The sequence below is a fragment of the Castor canadensis genome, chromosome 7 (genome assembly GCF_047511655.1).
Source record: "Castor canadensis chromosome 7, mCasCan1.hap1v2, whole genome shotgun sequence".
In the NCBI taxonomy this organism is placed as follows: Eukaryota; Metazoa; Chordata; class Mammalia; order Rodentia; family Castoridae; genus Castor; species Castor canadensis.
In genome coordinates this window covers 140,060,916-140,084,375 of record NC_133392.1, presented here as the reverse complement: position 1 = coordinate 140,084,375, position 23,460 = coordinate 140,060,916, and the positions used below count along the sequence as shown (strand labels likewise).

The 23,460-nt window shown below is 41.1% G+C and overlaps 2 protein-coding genes across 6 annotated transcripts in view; one reads left to right on the top strand and one right to left on the bottom strand.

The window, feature by feature from the left end:
• Snrnp40 (small nuclear ribonucleoprotein U5 subunit 40) overlaps positions 1–21,491 on the bottom strand; it is a 31,867-nt gene extending 10,376 nt beyond the window's left edge. The window contains exons 1-6 of the mRNA XM_074080732.1: positions 21,294–21,491; positions 18,395–18,524; positions 16,486–16,579; positions 15,172–15,337; positions 7,248–7,370; positions 394–514 (exon numbers count right to left, since the gene is read on the bottom strand). Of these exons, the coding sequence (XP_073936833.1) occupies positions 394–514; positions 7,248–7,370; positions 15,172–15,337; positions 16,486–16,579; positions 18,395–18,524; positions 21,294–21,437 (778 nt within the window). The 5' untranslated portion in view covers positions 21,438–21,491. The remainder of the gene's footprint in view (positions 1–393; positions 515–7,247; positions 7,371–15,171; positions 15,338–16,485; positions 16,580–18,394; positions 18,525–21,293) is intronic.
• Positions 21,492–21,636: 145 nt separating this feature from the next.
• Positions 21,637–23,460, top strand: part of Zcchc17 (zinc finger CCHC-type containing 17) — a 52,216-nt gene continuing 50,392 nt past the window's right edge. For 2 of the 5 annotated variants that reach the window (XM_020163088.2, XM_074080734.1), the window contains exon 1: positions 21,676–21,739. The gene's annotated coding sequence lies outside the window, so the exon portion shown is untranslated. Of the gene's footprint in view, positions 21,880–23,460 lie in introns of all 5 variants that reach the window. The other 3 variants (XM_020163086.2, XM_020163089.2, XM_074080733.1) reach the window with 3 other exon arrangements.

Genomic DNA, 23,460 nt, shown 5'->3' with positions numbered 1-23,460 from the left:
TCTAGTCCTCTGTAATTTTATCCACGTAGAACTGATGCCCAGAGACAAGAAATGCTATGTGTAAAGCTGTTCAAGGACTACACAGCAGGATTAGAGTCCTGGATTTTGGACCATCTTGTCAAAAGCTTTAGCCACTACATGTTCTCTTAATTGCCAGGTAGAGGCTGTGAGCCATTCGACTCTTTCCATGGACTTTCATTTATCTCGACACACATTTTTAAAAATCTTTTTGCAGTGCTAGGGATAAAACCCAGGGATGTGTGCATGTTAGGCAAAAGCTCTACCACTGAGCCATACCCTCTGTCCCACTATTAAGTATTTGTTAATACTTAAAGCCCACTTTCTTTAGGGTCCACAGTGAGTGAGCTGGACAGTTTTCCTTGTCAAAGTTACCTGTATTGTCCATTGCATTGGACAAGAGGTAAGAGCCTTCAGAACTTAAGCTCAGGCCAGTCACTGAATCTGCGTGGCCTCTCATGGTGTAGGTTAGTTTGTTTTGGCGCAGATCCCAGACCTGCAAAAAACAAAAAAATGCTTCCAGAAATCAAATTGAGAAATAGCAGAGAAACAAAATCACTCAACAATTACTTGGAGAAACTTGTAGCCCTTATTAAATCTGGCTCTGGGCCAAATATCACTTTATCACAAAGTACAGAAAAAACTCTTTGCCTTCTAAGAATGGAGTCAAAGTGACTATGTCTGATTAGACAGTTAAAAATGAATGTCAAACATTAAGATAAAGTTGAATAAAAAATACTATATAGAGGTTATTTTCAAATCATAACAAAATGTATTAGGCAATAAAGAAAAAAACAAATAGTATTTGAAATGCTTAAACTGTGATTCTTAGCTACTAAAAAAGAAATAACTACATAAAAATAAGTAAATATGTAATTTGAAAAGACACTACAATTATGTATAAAAAGTATGCAGCAAGATGATATGTAAACAGACTGATGCTCAAAATTTTTGATTTAATGCCACAATAAAACACATGCGAACAGTATGTATATGACCATATGTACATGTACATACATGTACACACACTTTGGAAAGCATATTTATTCAAAGAAAAATAAATACAGATTTACTACCGCCTATGTCAAACAGGGAAGAGAAGGTTCATTAAATTGTGGCTTAGGAGCACATGTGGAATACTATGAGCTCTTGCACAGGAGATAGCTTGGCAGGGTGGAAACAGATTTTGGATCAGAATGAATTGAAGTTATAAGGCATCATGCCACTAAACCTTTCTGAGCCTGTTCTGGAAGACAAGGGAAATAACATGTACTTCTTTTCTGGCAGTGCCATGGATCAAACTGAGGGCCTTGTTCATGCTAAGCATGTGCTCTACCACTGGGCTATACCTCCAGCCCTCAAAATATCGACTTCTTACAGCTTTCTGAAAGATTGTAAGTAAGGATGCTTATTGTATGCACAGCACATGCTGTCAAAAATTGATGGCTATTCCTAAAAATAACTCTGAAGGCCAAATGTAAAAATATTCACATGATAAGATATTAAAGCAAAAGAGGAAAACATAAAATAGTATTTACATGAACTGCAACTATGTAAAGTAAGCATTAACCCTAACACAAATGGTCTGGATGTCAAGTGGAAATACAGAATTTCTGTGAAGGTCACCGGTATTATAAAAATTTCTACTGAATTTTATTTAACATTGTCATGGAATTCTTCTAAGTGAACAAAATACCTGACATCCTCTAAAGCAAGGCACTTTCTCCAACAAGAAAGGCGTTAGGTAACATATGCCAGAGCAATACAAAGGAAGACAACTCCACCTTCTCCATCAATAAGTCATTCGTGTGTGGAGCCCAACACACTTTATATACAATTATGCTTTTGTGACAGGATGTTTGCTGCCTCAGTAAACAGGAAAGTTGAAATGGCTGACACTTTGTTCAAGCTGCTGTCTCTCCTCTTCGGAAAGGCACTGTTGAAATCTTCAGCCTAGAGTAACATGTAGGAGAGCGTGCACTTTGCCACCTCTCTTAGCACTTGTGTGCTATTTCCAGACATCCCTCCTTGAGGCCTGCACATCTTTTCTGTGTAGAGCCAGAAATTATCTAGCAATTGCCACACTCATTCTGTGGCACTAATTTAAGCAAAAAATTTTGCAAATGTTCTAATTAGTTGCTCAATGCATGTTGGGCATCTGATTTGTAGCAGAGTAGTCACCAATGGATTAAAAAAAAAAACAAAAAAACAAAAAGTCCCTGTCCTCGAGGAGCATTCATTCTAGCAAGGAAAACAGATATGTAAGTAAGTACTGAGAGGCCTACACAAGGTGCAAGACCAGAGAGGGCAGACGGTTTAACTTTCTTGTGGAACAGAGGTGAGAGTGGGAAAGGGGAAGCTTTCCCAGAGAAGGAAGCACCTGAACAAAGTATGGAAGAAGAGATATGTTTTTCTTAGACAAAGTAGAAGTGTATTTCCAGGTGTGGGTGAGGTATGAAAGAGGTAAGACAAAATCGCTGGAGTGTAGGGACTCAGGCCCAGAAAGACAGCGCATGACACTTGGGATTTACACAGGCGGAGTCCAATTCATGAAAGGTTTTGAATGCATGGCTTGGACTTTAACCTCCCTCACTGGTGAGTCCAGAAGGGTTCAGAGTAGAGGATGAGTTGGGCAGATCTGCATTTTACAAAGATTTTTCTGGCCAGATGAGTCTAGAGGGTAGGAAATCAAAAGGGATGGCATCTATTCTATCCCTTCAATCACTACATTAAATCAAAGAAACAGCTCTCAACTGAACTCACACTCTATCCCATTTCCCAGTCGACCAGTTTTTTGGTACTGAGGATCAAACCCAAGGCTTTATGTAAGCTAAGCACATACTCTGCCAATAAGCTCCACCCCCAGCCTCCAAACTAGGCTCTTTGAGGAGCACATCCTAATGTGAGGCAGGATAGCGATTTTCCAAGTGAGTAGGTGTTCAAGGTTGGTGTTTAAACATACTTGATAATTGATTAGAGGCAAGACAAAGTGGAAAAATTATTAGTCCTCTGGAGAAACAGCTCTGATCCTGCCTCTAATACTGAGTGATCAATTAACTATGTGATCTTGCCCAAATCACTTAATCTCTTAGGGCCTTGCTTAAATCATCTATAAGAAGCATGGAGCTGGAAGTGTGGCTCAAGTGGTAGAGGACCTGCCTAGCAAGCAAGAAGCTCTGAGTTCAGAACCCAAATACTACCACCAAAAAAACCAAAAGAGGCATGGACATTTAAGGTGTCTTTCAGGTTTGACATTCCAAGTCTATTTCGGATTACAAAGAAGCCTCTCTTTTGCCTGTCTAAAGAAACTTAATAGCTCCTGGGATAATTAAGAATGCTTCTGGGGTCTGGGGGTGTAAACTCTGGTAACTTACTATGTGTGGGGCCCTGGATGAAATACACAGAAAAAAAAAAAATTTGTGGGAATGTAAACTAGTACAACCACTCTGGAAAAAAATTTGGAGGCTAATTAAAAAGCTAGACATTGATCTACCATTTGATTCAGCAATACCACTCTTGGGGATATACCCAAAAGACTGTGACACAGGTTACTCCAGAGGCACCTGCACACCCATGTTTATTGCGGCACTATTCACAATAGCCAAGTTATGGAAACAGCCAAGAAGCCCCACCACTGACGAATGGATTAAGAAAATGTGGTATCTATACACAATGGAATTCTATGCAGCCATGAAGAAGAATGAAATGTCATCATTTGCTGGTAAATGGATGGAATTGGAGAACATCATTCTGAGTGAGGTTAGCCTGGCCCAAAAGACCAAAAATCGTATGTTCTCCCTCATATGTGGACATTAGATCAAGGGCAAACACAACAATGGGACTGGACTTTGAGCACATGATAAAAGCGAGAGCACACAAGGGAGGGGTGAGGATAGGTAAGACACCTAAAAAACTAGCTAGCATTTGTTGCCCTTAACGCAGAGAAACTAAAGCAGATACCTTAAAAGCAACTGAGGCCAATAGGAAAAGGGGACCAGGAACTAGAGAAAAGGTGAGATCAAAAAGAATTAATCTAGAAGGTAACACACACGCACAGGAAATTAATGTGAGTCAACTCCTTGTATAGTTATCCTTATCTCAACCAGCAAAAACCCTTGTTCCTTCCTATTATTGCTTATACTCTCTCTACAATAAAATTAGAAATAAGGGCAAAATAGTTCTGCTGGGTATTGAGGGGGTTGGGGGGAGAGGGAGGGGGCGGAGTGGGTGGTAAGGGAGGGGGTGGGGGCAGGGGGGAGAAATGACCCAAGCCTTGTATGCACATATGAATAATAAAAGAAAAAAAAAAGTATATACCCACAGTGGGGATACATACAGAATCCCCTTTGAACATCAACTTAAATATTAATAATGAAAGACAGGACTGTAAAATAGGCTCAGTGTGTGTGGAAGGGTGAGCACTAGAGGGAGGGGTATGAATGAAGGAGATTAAGGTGAGGGTATATGGTTGATGAATTTCATGTACTTATATGCAATAGAACAAAGAAACCTCTTGTAATTGCTTTAAGTAGGTAGGGAGGAGGTTGGGAGGAAGAGGAATTGGTGATCTAACCAATGTACAAAATAAGCTTAATTGGAACTGTCACTATGAATCCCCCCATGTAACGAATATATCCTAATAAAGAATTTATAATTAAAAAAAAGGATGGCTCCAGAGATCTTGTCCTGATGCCTAGAACCTCTGGCTGTGTCATTTCTCATGGGAGAAGGAACTCTATAGATGGAAGCAAGTAAAGGATCTTAAGCCAGGAGTCATACTGGATCATTCCAGGCCTGGTGTCACCACCAGGCAGACAGGAAATCAGAAGCAGAGAGAGACTGGGAGATGCTGCACTGCTGCTCTAACGAGGAAGGAAGGGGCCTTGAGCCCAGGGATAGGTGGTCTCTAGAAGCTGGATTCAGGACATGGATCCTCCCTGGAGCCATCAGGTGACAGGGTGTTTTTTTGGGCAGTGCTGAGATTGATCCAAAGCCTTGTGCATGCTAGGTGAGTGCTCTACCACTGAGCTACTTTCCTAACAAGGTCTAATATTGCTCCAGTACACTTCTTAATTATACAGAAGCAAAAATGAAGACAAATAACTATAGTAATAACTACAGCAATCTGATTTCAAATACCATACTAATTGTTGTTGTCAGAAAACAATCTAAAAATTGAAACATCCTTATACTTGTTAGCATATTAGGTTTTTTTTGGTGCTAGGGACCAGACCCAGGGTCCTATGCATGCTGGGCAAGTTCTCTATCACTGGTTATATTCCTAGCCCATAACACACTCATTTTCATGTGAAAATCTATTTTAAGGAAACAAATACAGAAAAAGTATCATGCAAATATGCCCATAGCAGTATAATTAATTATAATAATACACAGGAAACAGCCTAATATTCAGTGACATGCTTATCACTTATTAAATAGTCTAATAACAAAAAAATACTGATGAGAACAGCAGTTGACATGCACTGAACACTTACTGTGGGCATGGCCTGGGGCTGGGAAAATTCTGTCCTTACTTCATTTAATTCATATAACAATTATATGTGGTAGGCTGATTGATTATGCCCATTTAGAGATAAGAAATGGAGACACAAGAGAGATTAAAGTAACTTCCTTGGCTAGGTCCGGGTACTCAGGAGGCTGAGGCAGATGGATGGTTTGAGCCCAGGAGTTCAAGACCAGTCCGAGTAACATAGATAGACCTTGTCTCCAAAACAAAGCAAAATCAAACTAAAACATGTCCACAACGACAACAAAAAACCCTTACTTGTCTTTTTGATGCTGGGGATTGAACCCAGGGTACCACTGAGCAACACCTCTTTCCACAAAATAACTTTCTTTTTTTGGTGGGACTAGACTTTGAAGTCAGGGCTTTGTGTTTGCAAAGCAGGTGCTCTACTGCTTGAGCCACACCTCCAGTCCATTTTTCTCTGGTTATTTTGGAAAGGGGGGGGGGTCTTGCTTTTTTTTAAATTTCATTTTTGAGATAGGGTCTCCTGCTAACTTGGCTGGGATGGCCTCAACCTCCAGTTCCTCCTGTCTCTACCTCCTGAGTAGCTGGGATTACAGGTAATTCCCACCACCTACCCTATCCATGATTAGAGAGCTAATTATGACGAAATGCTGGTGAGAAGAAGTAGAAAAGTGAAAAATAAGAGGCTGCACATAGGATCTTAGAAAATTAGGACTTGGCATGAAGTCCTAAAGGAAGAAAGAAGGTTGCAATCCTTCCACTTAAAGGGTTACCTTTAGATAAAAGCAAGGACATTTCACCCACAGTAACAGTAAAGGCGACAAGGAGGGATGGGAATATATAGTACAATTTCTAGGGAGAGACACCACAGGAAGTTAAGTATTACCTAACAGGTACTATGCTCACAATAAAGTCAAGTGTAAGGACAAAGTCTCTAGAGACCCTCAAGGAAGCCAAGAGGTAAAGACAGATACAAACTGTGTATCATCAAAATAACACTACATGTTTAGTTGACTAGCACTTGCTTATGCAGGAACTCTGCTAGGTGCTCTGCTCCATTAGGCTCAACTCTGTGAGGTAGAGGCTATTGAAATTATTACCATCCTTGCTGCTCACATGACCAAAAAGAAGCTTAAACAAGTTAAAAAATTAAAGAACTTGCTTGAAGTCACAAAAGTAGAAAAATGGCAGAAATGGGATTAGAATCCAGGTCAATTAATTAAAAGCTTGAGCTACACTGTACTGTCTCGCTACTGCCTCTTACTCCAGTATCATTACCTTCTCTCATTCTTAGAGGAGCTTAGAAACTTCCTTTCCACATTATCAAAAAAAAATATACTGAGATGAGGGCAGACAATCACAAACTGACTCACTGCTATCTCATTAGACCAAGACAGTTAAAGATTTTTAATGTCTTCAGTCAGGGAATAAAATGTACTCTGTAGTTTTCATATAGACCCCCACAGGGGGTGGACAGACAAAGACAAGGCGGCCTAAGTGAGATTCCCAGGGAATTCACATTAACTGCCTGGTCCTTGGTGGCATTTATATGAGCTACAACATAACCTTTGATTTAGAAGTTAATGGAGACAGGAGAGAAAGAACCTAAGTTTCTACTTACTATCCTCCTTTTAGTTGGCACTAAGTGCCAACCTACCACAATGTCAAAGTTTTAAAAGATTCACTTCTGTGAGCACATACAGGTGAAAGGGAAATGTAACACACATATCAATCATACCTTGATATCATTGTCTATTCCTCCAGAGATAATCTGATCACTTGTGTCATTGAAGGTCACAGCTAATACCTGGTATGTGTTCTGAAATGTCTGGATGGCTGCTTTTTTCCGGATGTCCCAAAGCTGAAGCAGAGGAATAGGTAATCTATCAGTAACTTCATTCTAAGTAATCACACAGAGTATCTCTATGTTCAAGGACTTTGTCAACACAAACACATCTCCAATAGGCATTTCATTCTGAAATTTTCCTGGATGTTCCAGAAACACATGGTGAGAAGTTCCTGTAGTACTAGTTACACAGGAGGCTAAGGCAAGAGGATTACTTGAGTCTAGGAGCTTAAGGCCTATGCAGGGAACATAGGAAGACTATCCATCTCAATACATAAACATAATCAGTACGTCCACAGAGTTGAAGTCCTTCACCTGCTTACTTCATATATTCTCAGACCACTGTTTTTAAGCTGTAGATCCTAACTCAATAGCAGGCTGCAGTCTATATATGAAAAAAGTGTACGGTGGGGGGCGGGCAGGCGGGGAAACCAACAAAATGGCAGAACAGAAAATGTCAAAATTGTCCTTCCACAAAAGCAGTGATTTATTTATTTATTTATTTATTTGTGGTACTGGGATTTGAATTTTGAGCCTCAACCTGCTAGGCAAGTACTCTGCCACTTAAGCCACTCCTTCAGCTCAAGATTTATTTTTGTAGTGCTGGGACTTGAACTCAGAGCTTTGTGCATACTAGGCAAGTGCTCTACTGAACTATATACCTAGCCCCACTTAAGATTTAAATGGTGAATTTTGTTACCAAAATTTTATCAAGTAAAAGAATTACAAAAAAACAAACAAAAAAAAAGAAAATATCGCAAGCAGATGGGTGGTTCATAAATACAGACAGATGTTGAGGGGAGGAGAGTGCATACTGGGTCACAAAAAAAATGTACTTTTTAAATTTTGTTTTGTTTTTTTTTTTTTGAGACAGAATCTCACTATATGGAAATCATGATCCTCCTGTGTCTACCTCCCAAGTAATACTAGGATTGCTGGAGGGTGTTGTGGCACCCTCCTTAAAATGCATTCCTTATTGTAGGTTGGATTAAAAAACAAAACAAAACAAAAAACAGCTGGGTATCAGTGGCTCACATCTGTAATGCTAGCTACTCAGGAGGCACAGAATGGAAGGCTCAAAATTTGAAGCCAGCCCAGGCAAATAGTTTGGCAAGACTCTATCTTGAAAAACCCTTCACAATAGAAATTCAAATGGCCAGAAAACACATGAAAAAATGCTCACCATCTCTAGCAATAAAGGAAATGCAAATTAAAACCATGCTAGGATTCCACCTCACCCCTGTTGGAATAGCCATCGTCAGCAACACCACCAACAACAGGTGTTGGCGAGGATGCAGGGAAAAGGGAACCCTCTTACACTGTTGGTGGGAATGTAGACTGGTACAACCACTCTGGAAAAAAATTTGGAGGCTACTTAAAAAGCTGGACATCGATCTACCATTTGATCCAGCAATACCACTCTTGGGGATATACCCAAAAGACTGTTACTCCAGAGGCACCTGCACATCCATGTTTATTGCGGCACTATTCACAATAGCCGGGTTGTGGAAACAGCCAAGATGTCCCACCACTGACGAATGGATTAAGAAAATGTGGTATCTATACACAATGGAATTTTATGCAGCCATGAAGAAGAACGAAATGTTATCATTCGCTGGTAAATGGATGGAATTGGAGAACATCATTCTGAGTGAGGTTAGCCTGGCTCAAAAAACCAAAATTCGTATGTTCTCCCTCATATGTGGACATTAGATCAAGGGCAAACACAACAAGGGGATTGGACTATGAGCACATGATAAAAGCGAGAGCACACAAGGGAGGGATGAGGATAGGTAAGACACCTAAAAAACTAGCTAGCATTTGTTGCCCTTAACGCAGAGAAACTAAAGTAGATACCTTAAAGCAACTGAGGCCAATAGGAAAAGGGGAATAGGTACTAGAGAAAAGGTGAGATCAAAAAGAATTAACCTAGACGGTAACACCCACACACAGGAAATCAATGTGAATCAATGCCCTGTATAGCTATCCTTATCTCAACCAGCAAAAGCCCTTGTTCCTTCCTATTATTGCTTATACTCTCTCTACAACAAAATTGGAGATGAGGGCAAAATAGTTTCTGCTGGGTATTGAGGGGGGGAGAGAGGGAGGGGGCGGAGTGGGTGGTAAGGGAGGGGATGGGGGCAGTGGGGAGAAATGAACCAATCCTTGTATGCACATATGAATAATAAAAGAAAAATGAAAAAAAAAAAAAAGAAAAACCCTTCACAAAAACAGGGCTGGTGGAGTGGCTCAAGGTGAAGGTCCTGAGTTGAAGCCCTAGTACCGCAACAAAAAAAAAAAAAAAAAAGAAAAAAGAAAAAACCCCCAAAGGTTAAAAGGTACTATGTGGAGCTTTAAGGAAGGAAGAGGCAGGCAGGAGGATCATGAGTTCAGGGCCAGTTTGGAGTACATAGCAAGACCCTGTCTCGTTAACAACAAGAAAAAAAGCTACTGTATTTAAGACTATTTAGTTTAACCCCAACTTGTATGGATAAGGAAACTAAAGCAAGAAGTGACTTGATGAAAAACACGGACAAGTTAATAGCAAAATGAAGACCAGAATTTAATATTGTAAGACTCTACTACATCAATGTTGTATTAAACTAAAAGCACTATAATGTCTTAACTTTCTACATACTTGTTTAAAAAAAAAAATAACATATTCATTTATAATGGCTATTCAATGCATAAACAGGGGAGGAAAATTAGGTATACCAATTCTAGAACCCCATACTTATCTGAAGCTAATTCAGCTGTACTTAAGAAAAAACAAAACAAAACTTATAGCTCTACATTTTTTTGGTGGTACTGGGATTTAATTCACAGCCTCACGCTTGCTTGAGCCACTCTACTAGCCCTTTTTGTGTTGGGCATTTTTGAGATAAGGTCTCACTTTTGTTGCCTGGGCTGGCATCAAACCTTGATTCTCCTGATCTCTGCCTCCCAAGTAGCTAGGATTACAGGCATAAACCACTGACACCTAGCTTAGCTCTACATTTTTAAAGTGTAGATGATACAGGAAGAGCCCAGAGATGGTTCAGTAAGTCACTGACACACTAGAGAAGAACCATAAGGAAATGTTTTAAGAGTATGAGTCATTTTATCTGAAGAGAAAGACTACAGGGTGACTGTGTTCCAAGTTTTAAGGGCTTGTGTCTAAACAGGAGGACCTGTGCCAAGATATCTCTTCTCCCAATTCTCATGGTTTAGGATGAAAAGTAGTTCCAACTTATTCATGGAAACATGAACTAAAAAGACTTAGGCAACTATTTAGATAATAGTCCAAAATGAGTGTTTCACTTCTCTTATGGACACACCCCGCCCCCCTAACCCCTCTTGCTATAGAATCAAGTCCAGACATCTTAGCTTGGAATGCAAGGCCTTTTGTTTTTTTTGGTACTGGGGTTTGAACTCAGGGCCTCACACTTGCCAGGTAGGCACTTTATGTAGTGCTTGAGCCATTCCGCCAGCCCAAGGAACTCAAGACTTTTATGATTTGGCTCTCACATATCTTGTGAGTCTTACTATCTTTGCTTCAAAGATCTTACGATCTGCGATCTATCTCAGAATTCTCTACACAGGCCCAACAATCTCTGTCTTTGTTGTTTGAGATAGGATCTTGCTATGTAGCCCAGGCTGGCCTCAAAATCACAATTCTCTTGCCTCAGCTCTCAGTGCTAGTATTACAGGTATGCGTCCTCATGCCCAGATCCAATCTGTCTTTATTCTAAAAGGTACAGTAGCCACTTAATGTTTGATTAAAATAACAAATTTTAGTTCCAGATCACCTTTCAATGTAGGAAAAAATAGATGTAGTTGTAACAGTGTATAGGGATGTACATACCTAAGTATACAGATGTTGTATCCCTATACACTGAGAAAGCTTAGGAGCAACACGATCCCAATAACAGTAAGTATACCTACTGCCCAGATCTTGGGGTTTTGTTTGTTCTTCAGTGCTAGAAACCAACCCACGGCCTTATGAATACTTTTATGTCTTTTAAAAAATTGCACAAGGATTCAGTGTGAATTGTGGGTTAAATTTAGTTGTCATGTCTCTTTACTCTATATACTCAGTTTATGTACCAAATGTCATGAGTTCACACTGAGAGTTCCAATTTGAATCCAATACCACAAGATTCATTTTAGCTCTCTCCCCACTTTTCTTTCTTTCTTTTTTTTTTAATTAATGCTCTCTCCCTCTCCCTTTTTTTTGCATTGGAAACTCCATTCTCATGACAGTGAGAAATCTGCCTCCCACTATACATATTTTTCTTTCCTTGTTTGAATTGAGTCCCATTCTGGGCTGACCCTATCTGGTTTTCCTTCTTCATCCAACTGGGACACTCCTGTTGTTCTACTCTGGCCCCCTTCTGCAGGGATGCCAATCTCATCATGTTCAGTCTCAAACTCCTTACACTGAACTGTTTCCACCCTGTGTGGACAGCCTCAGCTCAGTCTGATGCCCCTCCCCCCACTAGGCCACTGACGTTTCATGTTGGTCTGTTCCCCTTCCTCACCCTCAAATTACCCCAATTGGGCTATCTACTGTGTTGTGTGGGTGTCCTCCTTACTCTCTGACTCCTACAATAATCTGCCCCTCCCTGGGCAGATGCTTTCCTCTTCTTACTTGGGCTCTGACATTCTACTCTGGGTCACTTCAGCCCACTCCCCCCTCCAGCTCCCAAACCTTTCTTCTTTGGCTTACATACTAGCTTTAGGAATGAGCTAGTAGAAAGGGAGCAATGAATATGTATATAAAAACAGGGAGAAGCTCAGTGGCACAGCACATGCTCAGCATGTGCAAGGCCCTGGGTTGGATTCCTAGCAGCAAAAAAAAGTCTGAAAACTTCTGGTGTGGATCATACTCAGACCATCACCTCTAGAAAGAAAATACAGCTATCATTCGAAACCTTTGCTTCCTGTTGAGAACCTTTACAAGTAAAAAGCAACATGACTGTTCCCCCTCTTAGATTAAATGAGATTGTTCAACTCCTGTGCCTACAAACCTGGTAAAAGAAAAATGGCAACAAAGCATTGACAAGGAGCCCAAAAGTATATGTAAAAAGTTGTCCAATGATGCCTTAAAATAAATACAACACTAAAATTCAAAATAAGGAACTGGCTAAAAAGCAAAAGCAATCATTTTTAGATGATACCACATATTACCCATGAAAAGTAAAAAAGTTGAAACGATTATTCCAATTCCTGTTTTTTTCTTTTTTTTTCGAGTGTGTGTGTGTAACTGGAGATAGAGATAGAACCCCAGGCCTCTCGCTTGTTAGGCACGAGTTCTACCACTTGAGTCCTCAGCTCTTTTTTTTAAATTTTTTTGGTGGTACTGGGGTGCTAGGTAGGCACTCTACCACTTGAGCCACCCTACCAGGCCCCTCAAACCTTTTGTTTATATTTCGCCCAGCTGGCCTTGAACTATCAATCTTCCTGCCTCCACATCCTGTGTAGCTGGGAAATCAGGCATGTGCCACCACACCCAGCTTGAATTCATATTTAATAAAGGGAGAAGAAAAGAAGCTGAAATAAAGGAAGATAGTAAGGACAGACAAAACTCTTTTCTAGTACTAGAAAAAGAAAAGGCTGGGTTGATATATGTCTGTAATCTCAGCTACTTGGGAGAAGAAGGCAGGAAGATCTTGGTTCCAGCAAGTTAGTGAGACCCTATCTCAAAAACAAGCTGGAGAACCAGGAGCTGGTGGCTCATGCCAGTAACCCTAGGTAGTTGGGAGGATGACATCGAGAGGATTGCAGTCTGAGGCCAATCCAGGTAAATAGTTCACAAGACCCCCATCTCCAAAATAACCAGAGCAAAATGGACCAGCAGTGTGGCTCAAGCAGAAGAGTGCCTGCTTTGCAAGCAAAGTCCTGAGCTCAAACTCCAGTCCCATCAAACAAACAAAGCCAGGGGCTGGGATGTAGCTCAAATGGCAGAGCATTTGCTTAGCATATGAGAAGCCCTGGGTTCAATCCCAAGCACAGCAAACAAAACAAAACAAACCAGGTATAGTGGTGTAGGCTTGTGGTCTGGAGGAAAAGGTGGGAAGACTGAAGTTTGAGACCAGCCTAGGAAAAGTTAACTTGAGACCCTATCTGAAAAACAAACTAAAAATGAAATATGGCAGAATGCTTAATACAGGTTCTAAATCCAATCCCCAGTCCTGAAGAAAAAAAAAAAAGACAGAAAAATAAATAAACATGTTTATAGGAAAAGAGAAAAGAAAGGAGATAAATAGGAGTAAATTTGTTTGTTAACAGAATTCAGGGCATTTCTATACCTATGAGCAAATAGTTATTAAGACTCTCCAACCACAGCTGACCTCCGTTACAGCTCTAGGCTTAGAAACAAGTCCTAAGCCACAGACTTTCCTCCTTGCCAAGCATCAAGAGGGCTTCAAGCAACTAAGCATAAAATAACATTCAGAAAGAAAAGAAAAAAGAAAAGAACTACCTCAAAGCACATAATCTGTCAATATTATCTCCTTATTTAAAAATTTATTTTTCTTTTAAAAAAGTAGGGCTGGGGCATAATTCAGAGGTAGAGCACTTCCCTCCCATTCATGAAGTTCATTGCCAACACCACCAAAGAAAAAAAAGTAAGAAACTAACAGCCACAAGTTTAGTATTGTTTTTCAGGTGTACTACTCCCTTGAAGTCCTCCTGTTCAATCATTAAAATACAACCCAGAATCAAAAATTAGTTACAAAGTAAAAATAAAATGGTGGATACTACAAAGCAGTGTGTCTGTCTTTGCAGGCCTTGAGAAGACTTGGTATTTCTAGGCCTCATTTTATTTTAAAATGATGTAGCTGGATGCTATCAGTGGTTTCTAAAATATCAGACCTGCTATAAGAAATCACTTGAACACTTTTACCCATTCTAGATCCAATGGACCAGAATGTTTTTTGGTTTTTCTTTTATGTTGTTTTTGAGATAGGGCCTGGATAACTTTGGCCTTAAACTCACAATCCTTCTGCCCACACCTCTCAAGCAGCTGGGATTATAGACATGCACTACCATGGCTAGCTGGGTATTTTCTTTTGTGAGACAGGCAGGGTCTCACTATATAGATCAGGCTAGCTTTGAACCTGCCATCCTTGTCTAAGTCTCCCAAGTGCAAATGTTGGGATTATAAACATGTATCACCACATCTATCCCTTTGGTGTGTGTGTGTTTGTAGTGAAAGTGATAGTAAAGTTTATTAGGAAAGGAATACACTTTCTTTTTTTTGGTAGTACTGGGGTTGAGCTCAGGGCCTCATGCTTGCTAGACAGATGCTCTACCACTTGAGCCATTCCACCAGCCTGGGAATACATTTTCAATAAACTGAAACTGGGTCATCGCTAGAGTATTAGGTACGTTTAACAGGTTCTTCAGGTGATTCTAATATGCAGACATGTAAGAAGCTATTGGATTATACGTTCCCATCTTGGGTTAATGAAACAATTTACTAAGCTTTTTGTGTATCTTTAATTTCACAATAACTCTGTATGGCATTTATATTACTGTTACTGTTCTGAAGATTAAAAACTGAAGCTCAGAAAAGTGAATTGTTCAAGGTCATGCAATTAACAGCTGAGCCAAGAATCAAATCTATATGGTTCATTTTATTTTAAGTAGCAATTTATTGTATGGCTTTTATGTTATTCTGAATGGTATTATTTTAAATGGTCTAAAATTTCAAGTGTTTATTTTGGAAAACAGCTGATAAAACTAAGTTGTGCAGAGTAGGGCACAGTACAGGTGGGAAGGCAAGGTAAGCTCACATTATATCACCTTAAACTGCAACGCAGATAGTACCTACCTTAACTGTACCATCATCACTGCCAGTACAGACAAGCTGGGGACCCCTTCTGGCAGGGTAACAGGAATTCACAAAGGAGGTATGTCCCTTCAATCTTTTAACCCTCTCTCCTGTTTCACTATCCCACACTGCCACAGTTTTATCTGTGGATGCTGAGAAGAGCATACTACAAGGTGAGAAGAAGAACATGTAAGAAATAAGCAAATATAAACAATAACAATCTATCTTTCCCACTTGCCAGAATGTTCTAAATTCTTCCACATCACTGGCCTACTGTGCTCTGCCAGGCTAGCACATGATACTGGAATGCCTTGTCCTACTTATAGAAATCCTATTCATGCTTTACATTCAGGTATAAGGTCAACCAAAAAATTTCCTCACTGGCCTACTGTGCTCTGCCAGGCTAGCACATGATACTGGAATGCCTTGTCCTACTTATAGAAATCCTATTCATGCTTTACATTCAGGTATAAGGTCAACCAAAAAATTTCCTTTGTGAATCCCATGACACACCACACACCTAATATAGCAGTTTTCTCAGTCTTTTCCTCATTTGAGATAGTTAACATTTTATACATACAACATTCTCTCACTTGGAAATGTTTAGTAACTTGCTGCTGTGGTAAAACAGAGCTAGGTGCTGGCAGCTTATGGCTGTAATCCTAGCTACTCAGGAAGCAGAGATCAGGAGGATCACGGTTCGAAGCCAGCCCAGGCAAATAGTTCGTGAGACCCTATCTCAAAAAAAACCTTTACAAAAAAAGGCTGGTGGAGAGGCTCAAGGTGTAGGCTGAGCTCAAACACCAGTACCGAAAGGAAAAAAAACACAGACTGTGACAAAACTGGATCCAATATACTAATTCCAATCCTTTGTCTAAAAACCAAAGTTTTTGTTTTGCATCTGAGAATAATTTCTAAGTTATAACTGATTTTAGAAATGCTTTCTTTTTTCCTTGAGACAGGGTCTCTGTAGCCCAGGCTGGCCTTGAACTTGTGATCCTCCTGCCTCAGCCTCCTGAGTGCTAGGATTACAAGCCTGTACTACCTACCACATCTGGCCAAAATGTGCAGTTTTTTTTTTTTTGGCAGTACTGGGGCTTGAACTCAGGGCCTGCACCTTGAGTCACTCTACCAACCCTTTTTTTTTTCGAGGATTTCAGGCGTGAGTGACTGAATTTGTGACCGCATTCAGCCATGTAGCAGTTTTTCACAGCATGGTTTCCTGGAAGAGGAAACTCAAGGACAAAAGGTGACAGAGATGCTAAGAAGAATTCATTGGAAAGCAGTTGTCATTCTATTATGCAGAATACTCACCTGCCATCTGTGTTATAATGCAGTTCCATCACTGCTCCACTGTGGCCCTTCAATGTGGCATAGTTATCACAGTCACCATAGACATTCCACAACACTGTTAGGGAGACAGGGTTTCTGTAAGCATTACTAGGCAAAAGAAAACACAGTATTGTCCTTACAAAGGTAATTTGTAAATTTAAAAGAACAATTATTTCTGAAATTATATTCCCTTGAAAGACTGTGGATTTTACAAAAAGGTGTACATAATTTTTGAAATTTCTAATTTTTTCTGGTAATTTAAAAAAAGTTGACACTACTACTGCTTGTTTGAGTCTACAAGCAGATTGAAAAATAAGGGGCTTTTGGAAAAGCTAGGAAGCTACAACTTGAAGGTCACCTGGCAAGGACTGTATGCCAATGATTCTGTATTCATTTCGCATGTACTAAGTACCTACTACACACCAGGTGCTGGAGTAAATGAGCTGTCACAATTGTTAGACTCAGTGAGTTTGATCTAGCAAGGGTTGAAGTTGGCTGAGTGTTATGTATATACACATAAGATAAATACATATGAATATAAAAACCATAGTTATTTTTCTGCTAACAAAACTGTTTCTAGTTTGATGAAATTAAGCCCATAAGAAGCAGCAGTGGGTTGTTCTCATTCTCATTTTAATGACAACGTGCTTTCAATCTATTGCAAGTGTGTTTCTTTCCTAATAAACTTTACAATCACTTTGGTTAAAACAAACAAACAAACAAACAGGGGTGGTGGTGCACGCCTGTAATCCCAGCACTTGGGAGGCTGAGGCAAGAGGATCTCAAGTTTGAGACCAGACTGAGCTATACAGTCAGAATCTGACAAAAACAAACAAACAACAACAAAAATACACACCTATAATCCTAGCTACTCAGGAGCTAGCCAGGGGCAAATAATTCCTGAGACCCTCTCTCAAAAAACCCACCATAAAAAAGGGCTCAAGCAGGTGAGCGGTAGAGTGGCTCAAGCAGTAAGAAGCGTCTGTCTATTAAGTGTGAAGCCCTGAGTTCAAACCCCAATGCTGCCAAAAAATTTTTTTAAATAAAGAAAAAGAGAAATTAAGCACATCAGTAATCCATGGATGTTTTACAAAGATCCCCCAGCCTTTCAGATGCTTGGTCACTAGTATAAGGATCATAGAACTAAAATATCCTTTAGGCAGTGAAGACAAGTATCACCCATCCAGAAGTGCAGAATTAATGGAGAAAGAGTCAATATGATTATCTCATAATTGAGGAAATGAAGCCAGAAGTCAGACACTTCTATTATCTTACTACCTTTTTCTCTCTTGCTTTTTCTCATGACTTCCTCCAAGTTAGTTTTCTATTTTATTTTTATTTATTTATTTATTTTTGGGGGTAGCACTGGGGATGGAACTCAGGACCTTGTGTATGCTAGGCAAGTACTCTACCATTGAGGTACAGCCCCAATCTCATTTTTCTACTTTTTTTTTCAAATATGAGTATTCCCAATTAGTAGCTGAGAAATCTGGTAGCAGAAATTAATGATGTCCAGGCAGAGTATCTAAGTGATCCTCTTTAGGATCCCCTCTTTTCTTCTCATATGCTAGGACTATGAGTGTGGATCAAGGAGGGCCTCAGATCCCTCCTTTCCTCATAACTCCACGAACCTGTTAAACCTAGATTGCTCGTTCTGCTAAATTAGTTCAAGATTTCTTCCATGGAGAATATATTTTCCAACCACAGCAAATCACTTTCCAACCTGCAAAATAGTTCTTTCCTTTTGCATTTACCACATGGAGCCTGAGTTCTACACCCAAATGAGCAATCAGCACTTTTATGCCCTGATTTTAGCATGTTACCCATGTTATTTATGTTGCTGATGTAGATGCAGAAAGCAATTACTCCAGATAAAAAAACAGTGCCTCACATATAAGTCGGTCGAATCCTGCAGATGCTAAGGTGGATCCATTGGGGTGAAACTTGCAGCAGTATACTTCTCCTTCATGTCCTGAGAGCAGCATAATGGGGGCTTGAAGGGAGGAACATCTTGGAGGTCCCTAAACACAAGAGAAATATGAGGCAGTCAAGACATACAGGCAAAGGAGGCTGCAAAAATGGGGGATGGAGAATGGAGTAAAAAGACCAAACAATGCAAACAATGATTGAGTGGATTTCAAGTGAGTTACACAATGGCAGCTTTCCTCATGTATCTCATACCTCTAATTTGCTACTCTCCTGGACAGTCTAGTAGCTACCAGTTATACTGACTCTACTCCTTCATTCTGCACTTGTTCCGCTGCCAACATTTGATTGTTCAACACATCAAATTTATTTCTGCCTCAGGATCTTTAAACCTAAAAGTTGTTCCTGACAAGAGTCCTTCTCCCTAGTTTTGGTTTCTTTCAAATATGTCCTCTTCATAAAGTTACTCAAACTCAGGTAGCATGCAACCCCTCCCTCCATTAATTCCACTATAGCCCTTCACAGAATTTATCACTACCTGAAATTATCTTCCTCACGTAATTGTTCACATATTTTGTCCTTTCCCCTACAGAAATAAAGCTCTGCAAGTGTGAAGACCCTGCCTGTGTCATTCAACACTTTTCCTAGTCTCTGGCTCATTTAATGAATGAATGAAGGGGCCTTCCCAACAACCCTGCAGCATACAGATTATTAGGCACAGTTTTGTTCTTTTTTTTAAAGACAGGGTCTCATTATGAAGCCCAACTTGGCCTCAAGCTTGCTGGCTTACTGAGTTCTGGGATTCTGGGCTGCTGGGTTTATAGTCGTGAATCACTAGGCTCAGTTGGCAAAGTTTTGATTATAGTTTTGAACATTAAGCGTAGGCTTGGCAATTCAGCTAAATCTGGGCTGATTTTCATACTTGTTAAATAGGAAGAACAAATGTACTACGTATAATCCTCAATTTTTTTTCCCCCCATACTAGGGATTGAACCCAGAGCTTGGTTTGCTATGCAAGGGCTCTACCACTTCAGCCATGTTCCTAGCTCTCCAATCTCTTTGGTAGCTCCCAGATTATTTACTTATTTTATTTTTATCAGCATGTACTAGTTGTACAAAATAATGGGTTTCATGATAATATTTTCACACATGCGTATAACGTACTTTAATCATACTCATGTAGTATATTCATTAAGAGATACGTGCCAGGCACTGTCCTAGGTACTGGTAAAACAAAACAAATAATGGAGCTTGCATTCTAGCAGGAAAGTGGGAGAGACTGGTAAGGAGAAAGAAAACAAGTAAAACCCATAGATAGTGGTATGCATCATGGACAAACACAGGCTAGGAGTATGGGTCCCAGAGTACAGGGTGCTGCAATTTAAAGTAAGATGGTCTTGATGAACCAGTAGTATCAGGACAAAAATTGGAAGGAGCTGAGTGTGTGAACCATGTGGACACTTGGAAAAAGAGTACTGCAGCAGAGGGAGCAACAAATACAATTGCTGAGGCAGGAGCATGTAAATCAGTATGCCTTGAATAGGGTGAGCAATGGAAAACTGGTAGATCAGAGAGGTAATGACAGGAAATGATTACAGGGATTTTTATTTTTACTATGAATGAAATGAAAAGCCACTGGAGAGTTTTCTGTATAGGGTAATATGGTCTAACGTTTAGGAAGATTCTCCTGGCTGCTAGATAAATAATAGATTATTGATACAAGGACAGAAGCAGGAATACCAGTTAGGTTTCTCCTGCAATAATGCCAGATAATAACTTAGATCAGGAGGTAGTGATGGATGTGATAGAAGTAGTAGTAAGCTGGGTGCCAGTGGCTCAAACCAGTAATTCTAGCTACTCAGGAGGCAGAGATCAGGAGGATCAAGGTTCCAAGCCAGGCCAGGCAAATAGTTCCTGAGATGCTATCTTGAAGGAACCCTTAACAAAAATGGCTAGTGGAGAATTCTGCATATATTTTCTATATGTCTTCCTTTCTTCTTTTTTTTTTTTGGACAGGGTCTCACTCTGTAGTCCAGGTTGGCCTCAAACTTTCAACCCTCAGACTCCCTATTTTTTTTTTGAGATAGGGTCTTGCTATGTTGCCCAGGCTGGCCTCTAACTCCTGGGCTCAAGCAGTCCTCCTGCCTCAGCCTCCCCCAGTAGCTGGAACTACAGGCTGCCTGCCCAGCTTATCTGGACATTTTGAGGAGGATGGCTGCAGGACTTGCTGGCAGGCGGGTTGAGTAGTTGAGAGCACATATAGTTTCTAATCTGAGCCTAACAGCATGGTAGGAGACCACTGTATTTTACAACAAATGTAATTAGGAGCCTGAAGTAGGATTCAAAACTTATCACTAAATTAAGAGTTTGTTTTTCCATCTACAAAACGGGAAAATAACGTTCCTAACAGGTTATTGCCAAAATTAATGGAGACTTCATATACTTACAAGTCAATAAATGTTAGTTGTTAATAATATTAGCGCGGAGAGGTAATGGGAAAAACAATTTGCCCAAATTCCCAAAGTGAGCCAAAAACATTCCTTTCTTGCTTCCCTCACTCATTCACTAATTCACCCACTCTTTCAGCTTTTCTTAACGTCTGTTTTATGCTGAATCCCAGGATGATTTAGAATGCGGAACACTGGGTCCTGATTTTAAGTAACTCTCAAAGTACCTCGCAGGGCGACAGAAAGGCAGAAGTGTACGGAACATACACAAGATACTGGGTGCTTTTTAAAAAGTGTTATCTGTTTTAATTTCAGGTTCACTCTCGTTCCGCCCCCGGAGTGCTGGATCTCCCGGTACAGCACTCAGAGGAGGGTGAGATGAGCTGCAGGCCGAAGGCCCCCTGCCTCTTTACTTACCGCTTGCAGCAAAGCTCCCGGTGTCGCCTGCTGCTGCCCGGCTCCGGGGCCCGACCCCGCCGCTCCCAAGAGCAATTCATGCCGTTGCCGCTTGACGGGGACCAGAGGTAGCTCCGGGCCCTTGCGCTTCTGCTGTTCTATCATGGCGGCAGCAGCTCCGCTCAGCGCCTCCACTGACCGCGCCGGCAGCCTCAGGCGTCACACCATTGGCTCCGACTTAGTCCTTCCTCCAGAACTTCCGGCTTAGAGAAACCAATCGAATGTCAACATTCTTCTCTGTACCGCCCTCTGGGTAATCTCATGTTATTGGGCAAATCTTTCTGACGTCACGAGAGCGAGTCCAGGATTGGTGGGCAGAGCTGGTGTCCCTCCTAGGCGCGCTGTGTCTTGTGGGTGCGAAGCGCGGAGTGGGCTTGGCGTTTTGGGCAATCCAGAGCAGATGCGGAGTAAGTATGAGGACGAGTCGGGGTGGGTGACTGCTCGTGTCTGGAGGCGACGCCACAGTGGTGCGGCCTGAACCTGCTGTTCTCTCCCGAAGGCGGTGATAGCAAGGGGCGGGAGGCGGGCCCCCGAGTTCCCAGCATTGGTAAGTGGTCTCTTTGGCCGCACGAGCAGAGTTTGGAGGTCGCTGGCGTCGGGACTCAGACGCTGCGGCTGTTGGCCCTAGGCAGCTACTTTCTTTCCCAGCCGCTTACTGCCCAGCTCTGTGCCCGAAATTTTCATGGAGAAAGCCTGTTTCCCAGCCTCCTTCAGTGCTCCGTTTGGCTGAGGAGGCCGACTTGTTTTTGCCACGGATTTTGCAGTCCAAATCCATGTCCCTGAGAGAGACAGTGATGGAGGAAATGCTGGGCTCCTCCAGAGCACAATTTTGTTGAAAAATCTGAGACTCATAACTGTGTACCGGGCCTTCTTCGATCGTGTGATACGTATAGTGCAGAGCGTTGGGGGGCACAATGTTTACAGACCTCGTGATCTGAGGGTTTAGAGCTGGGGTAAAACAGACGTTAATTATCTCTCTAGTAATGGAAGTGCTAGGCAGAGGAGGTACCTGATGCTGCGTGTCTAAAATAAGGAGACGAGGCCTGAGCAGGTATCTGATGGAAGAATTCTAATTAGGCGAACAGGGGATGGCAGAACGTTCCATACGGAACAGCACGTGCAGAGGTCACCTGAGAGTTGGGAGGAAAATGATTAAGGACACAAAGAGCTAGTGTGGCCCATATAGAAAGAACGAAGGGGAGTGTGGTGCAAGATGAAGCTGGAGGCTGCAAAGATCATACCTGCAGGAATTTGTAACTTTTATTTCAAAGTTGTTAGGAAACAACTGAGAGCTTTCCCTCCTGTGGGGGAAGTGAATTCATCCCACAGGCTTAGTGGTTGGTGTGAACAGGTTGGAGTGATGAAGGGAGCCGTAGTGCAAATAGACCCGTTAGGATGTGCGTGATCCTGGTCAGAGATGTCAGCAGGACTGATAGTGCTGGAACTGTAGAGAATTAGATGTTAGAGGCATGGAGGAGGTGAAATGGGTAGGATTTGGTGATGGATTCAAGACAGGAATCAGAGCTCCTAGGTTTCCAGCTTAGGTAGTTGAGTAGGTGGTGGTGTTAGTCACTGAGCTACAGACATTGGATGACTACAGACCAGTTTTTTATTCTTTGTGATTGTGTGTGTATGTGGTGGGGAATGGTCGTTGCTGACATCCCGGCGGCAGTTTGAAATACATCTTTGGCACTCAGAAGAAATTTGTGTTAGAAATATAAATTTGGGGATAATTTACACATATGTGATAATTAAGCCATAGGTGTAATCAACTAAGTTAGGACCTTGAGTAGTTTCAATATTTATTGGGGGAAGAACATATGAATGAACCTACAGGAGAAACAGAAGGAAGAGATAGAGAGGAGGGCCCAAAAAAATGTCCTAGAAGCAAAGAAGTGGTCTGTGATAGAAGCTCTTGGAATTTAAATAATATAGGATTGAAAAATATCTTTGTAGAGCTTGTGGTAAACTTAGCAATAGTTATTTTATTGATGTGATGGTCCTAGAAACCAGATTTGAGCAAGGAGATGGAGAAAATCAATTTAGATCATATTTCTCGTGGATGTTAATAGAAATGGAGGGCTGTGTGCTTGGCTCAAGTGGTAGAGCATTTGGGCCCTGAGTTCAA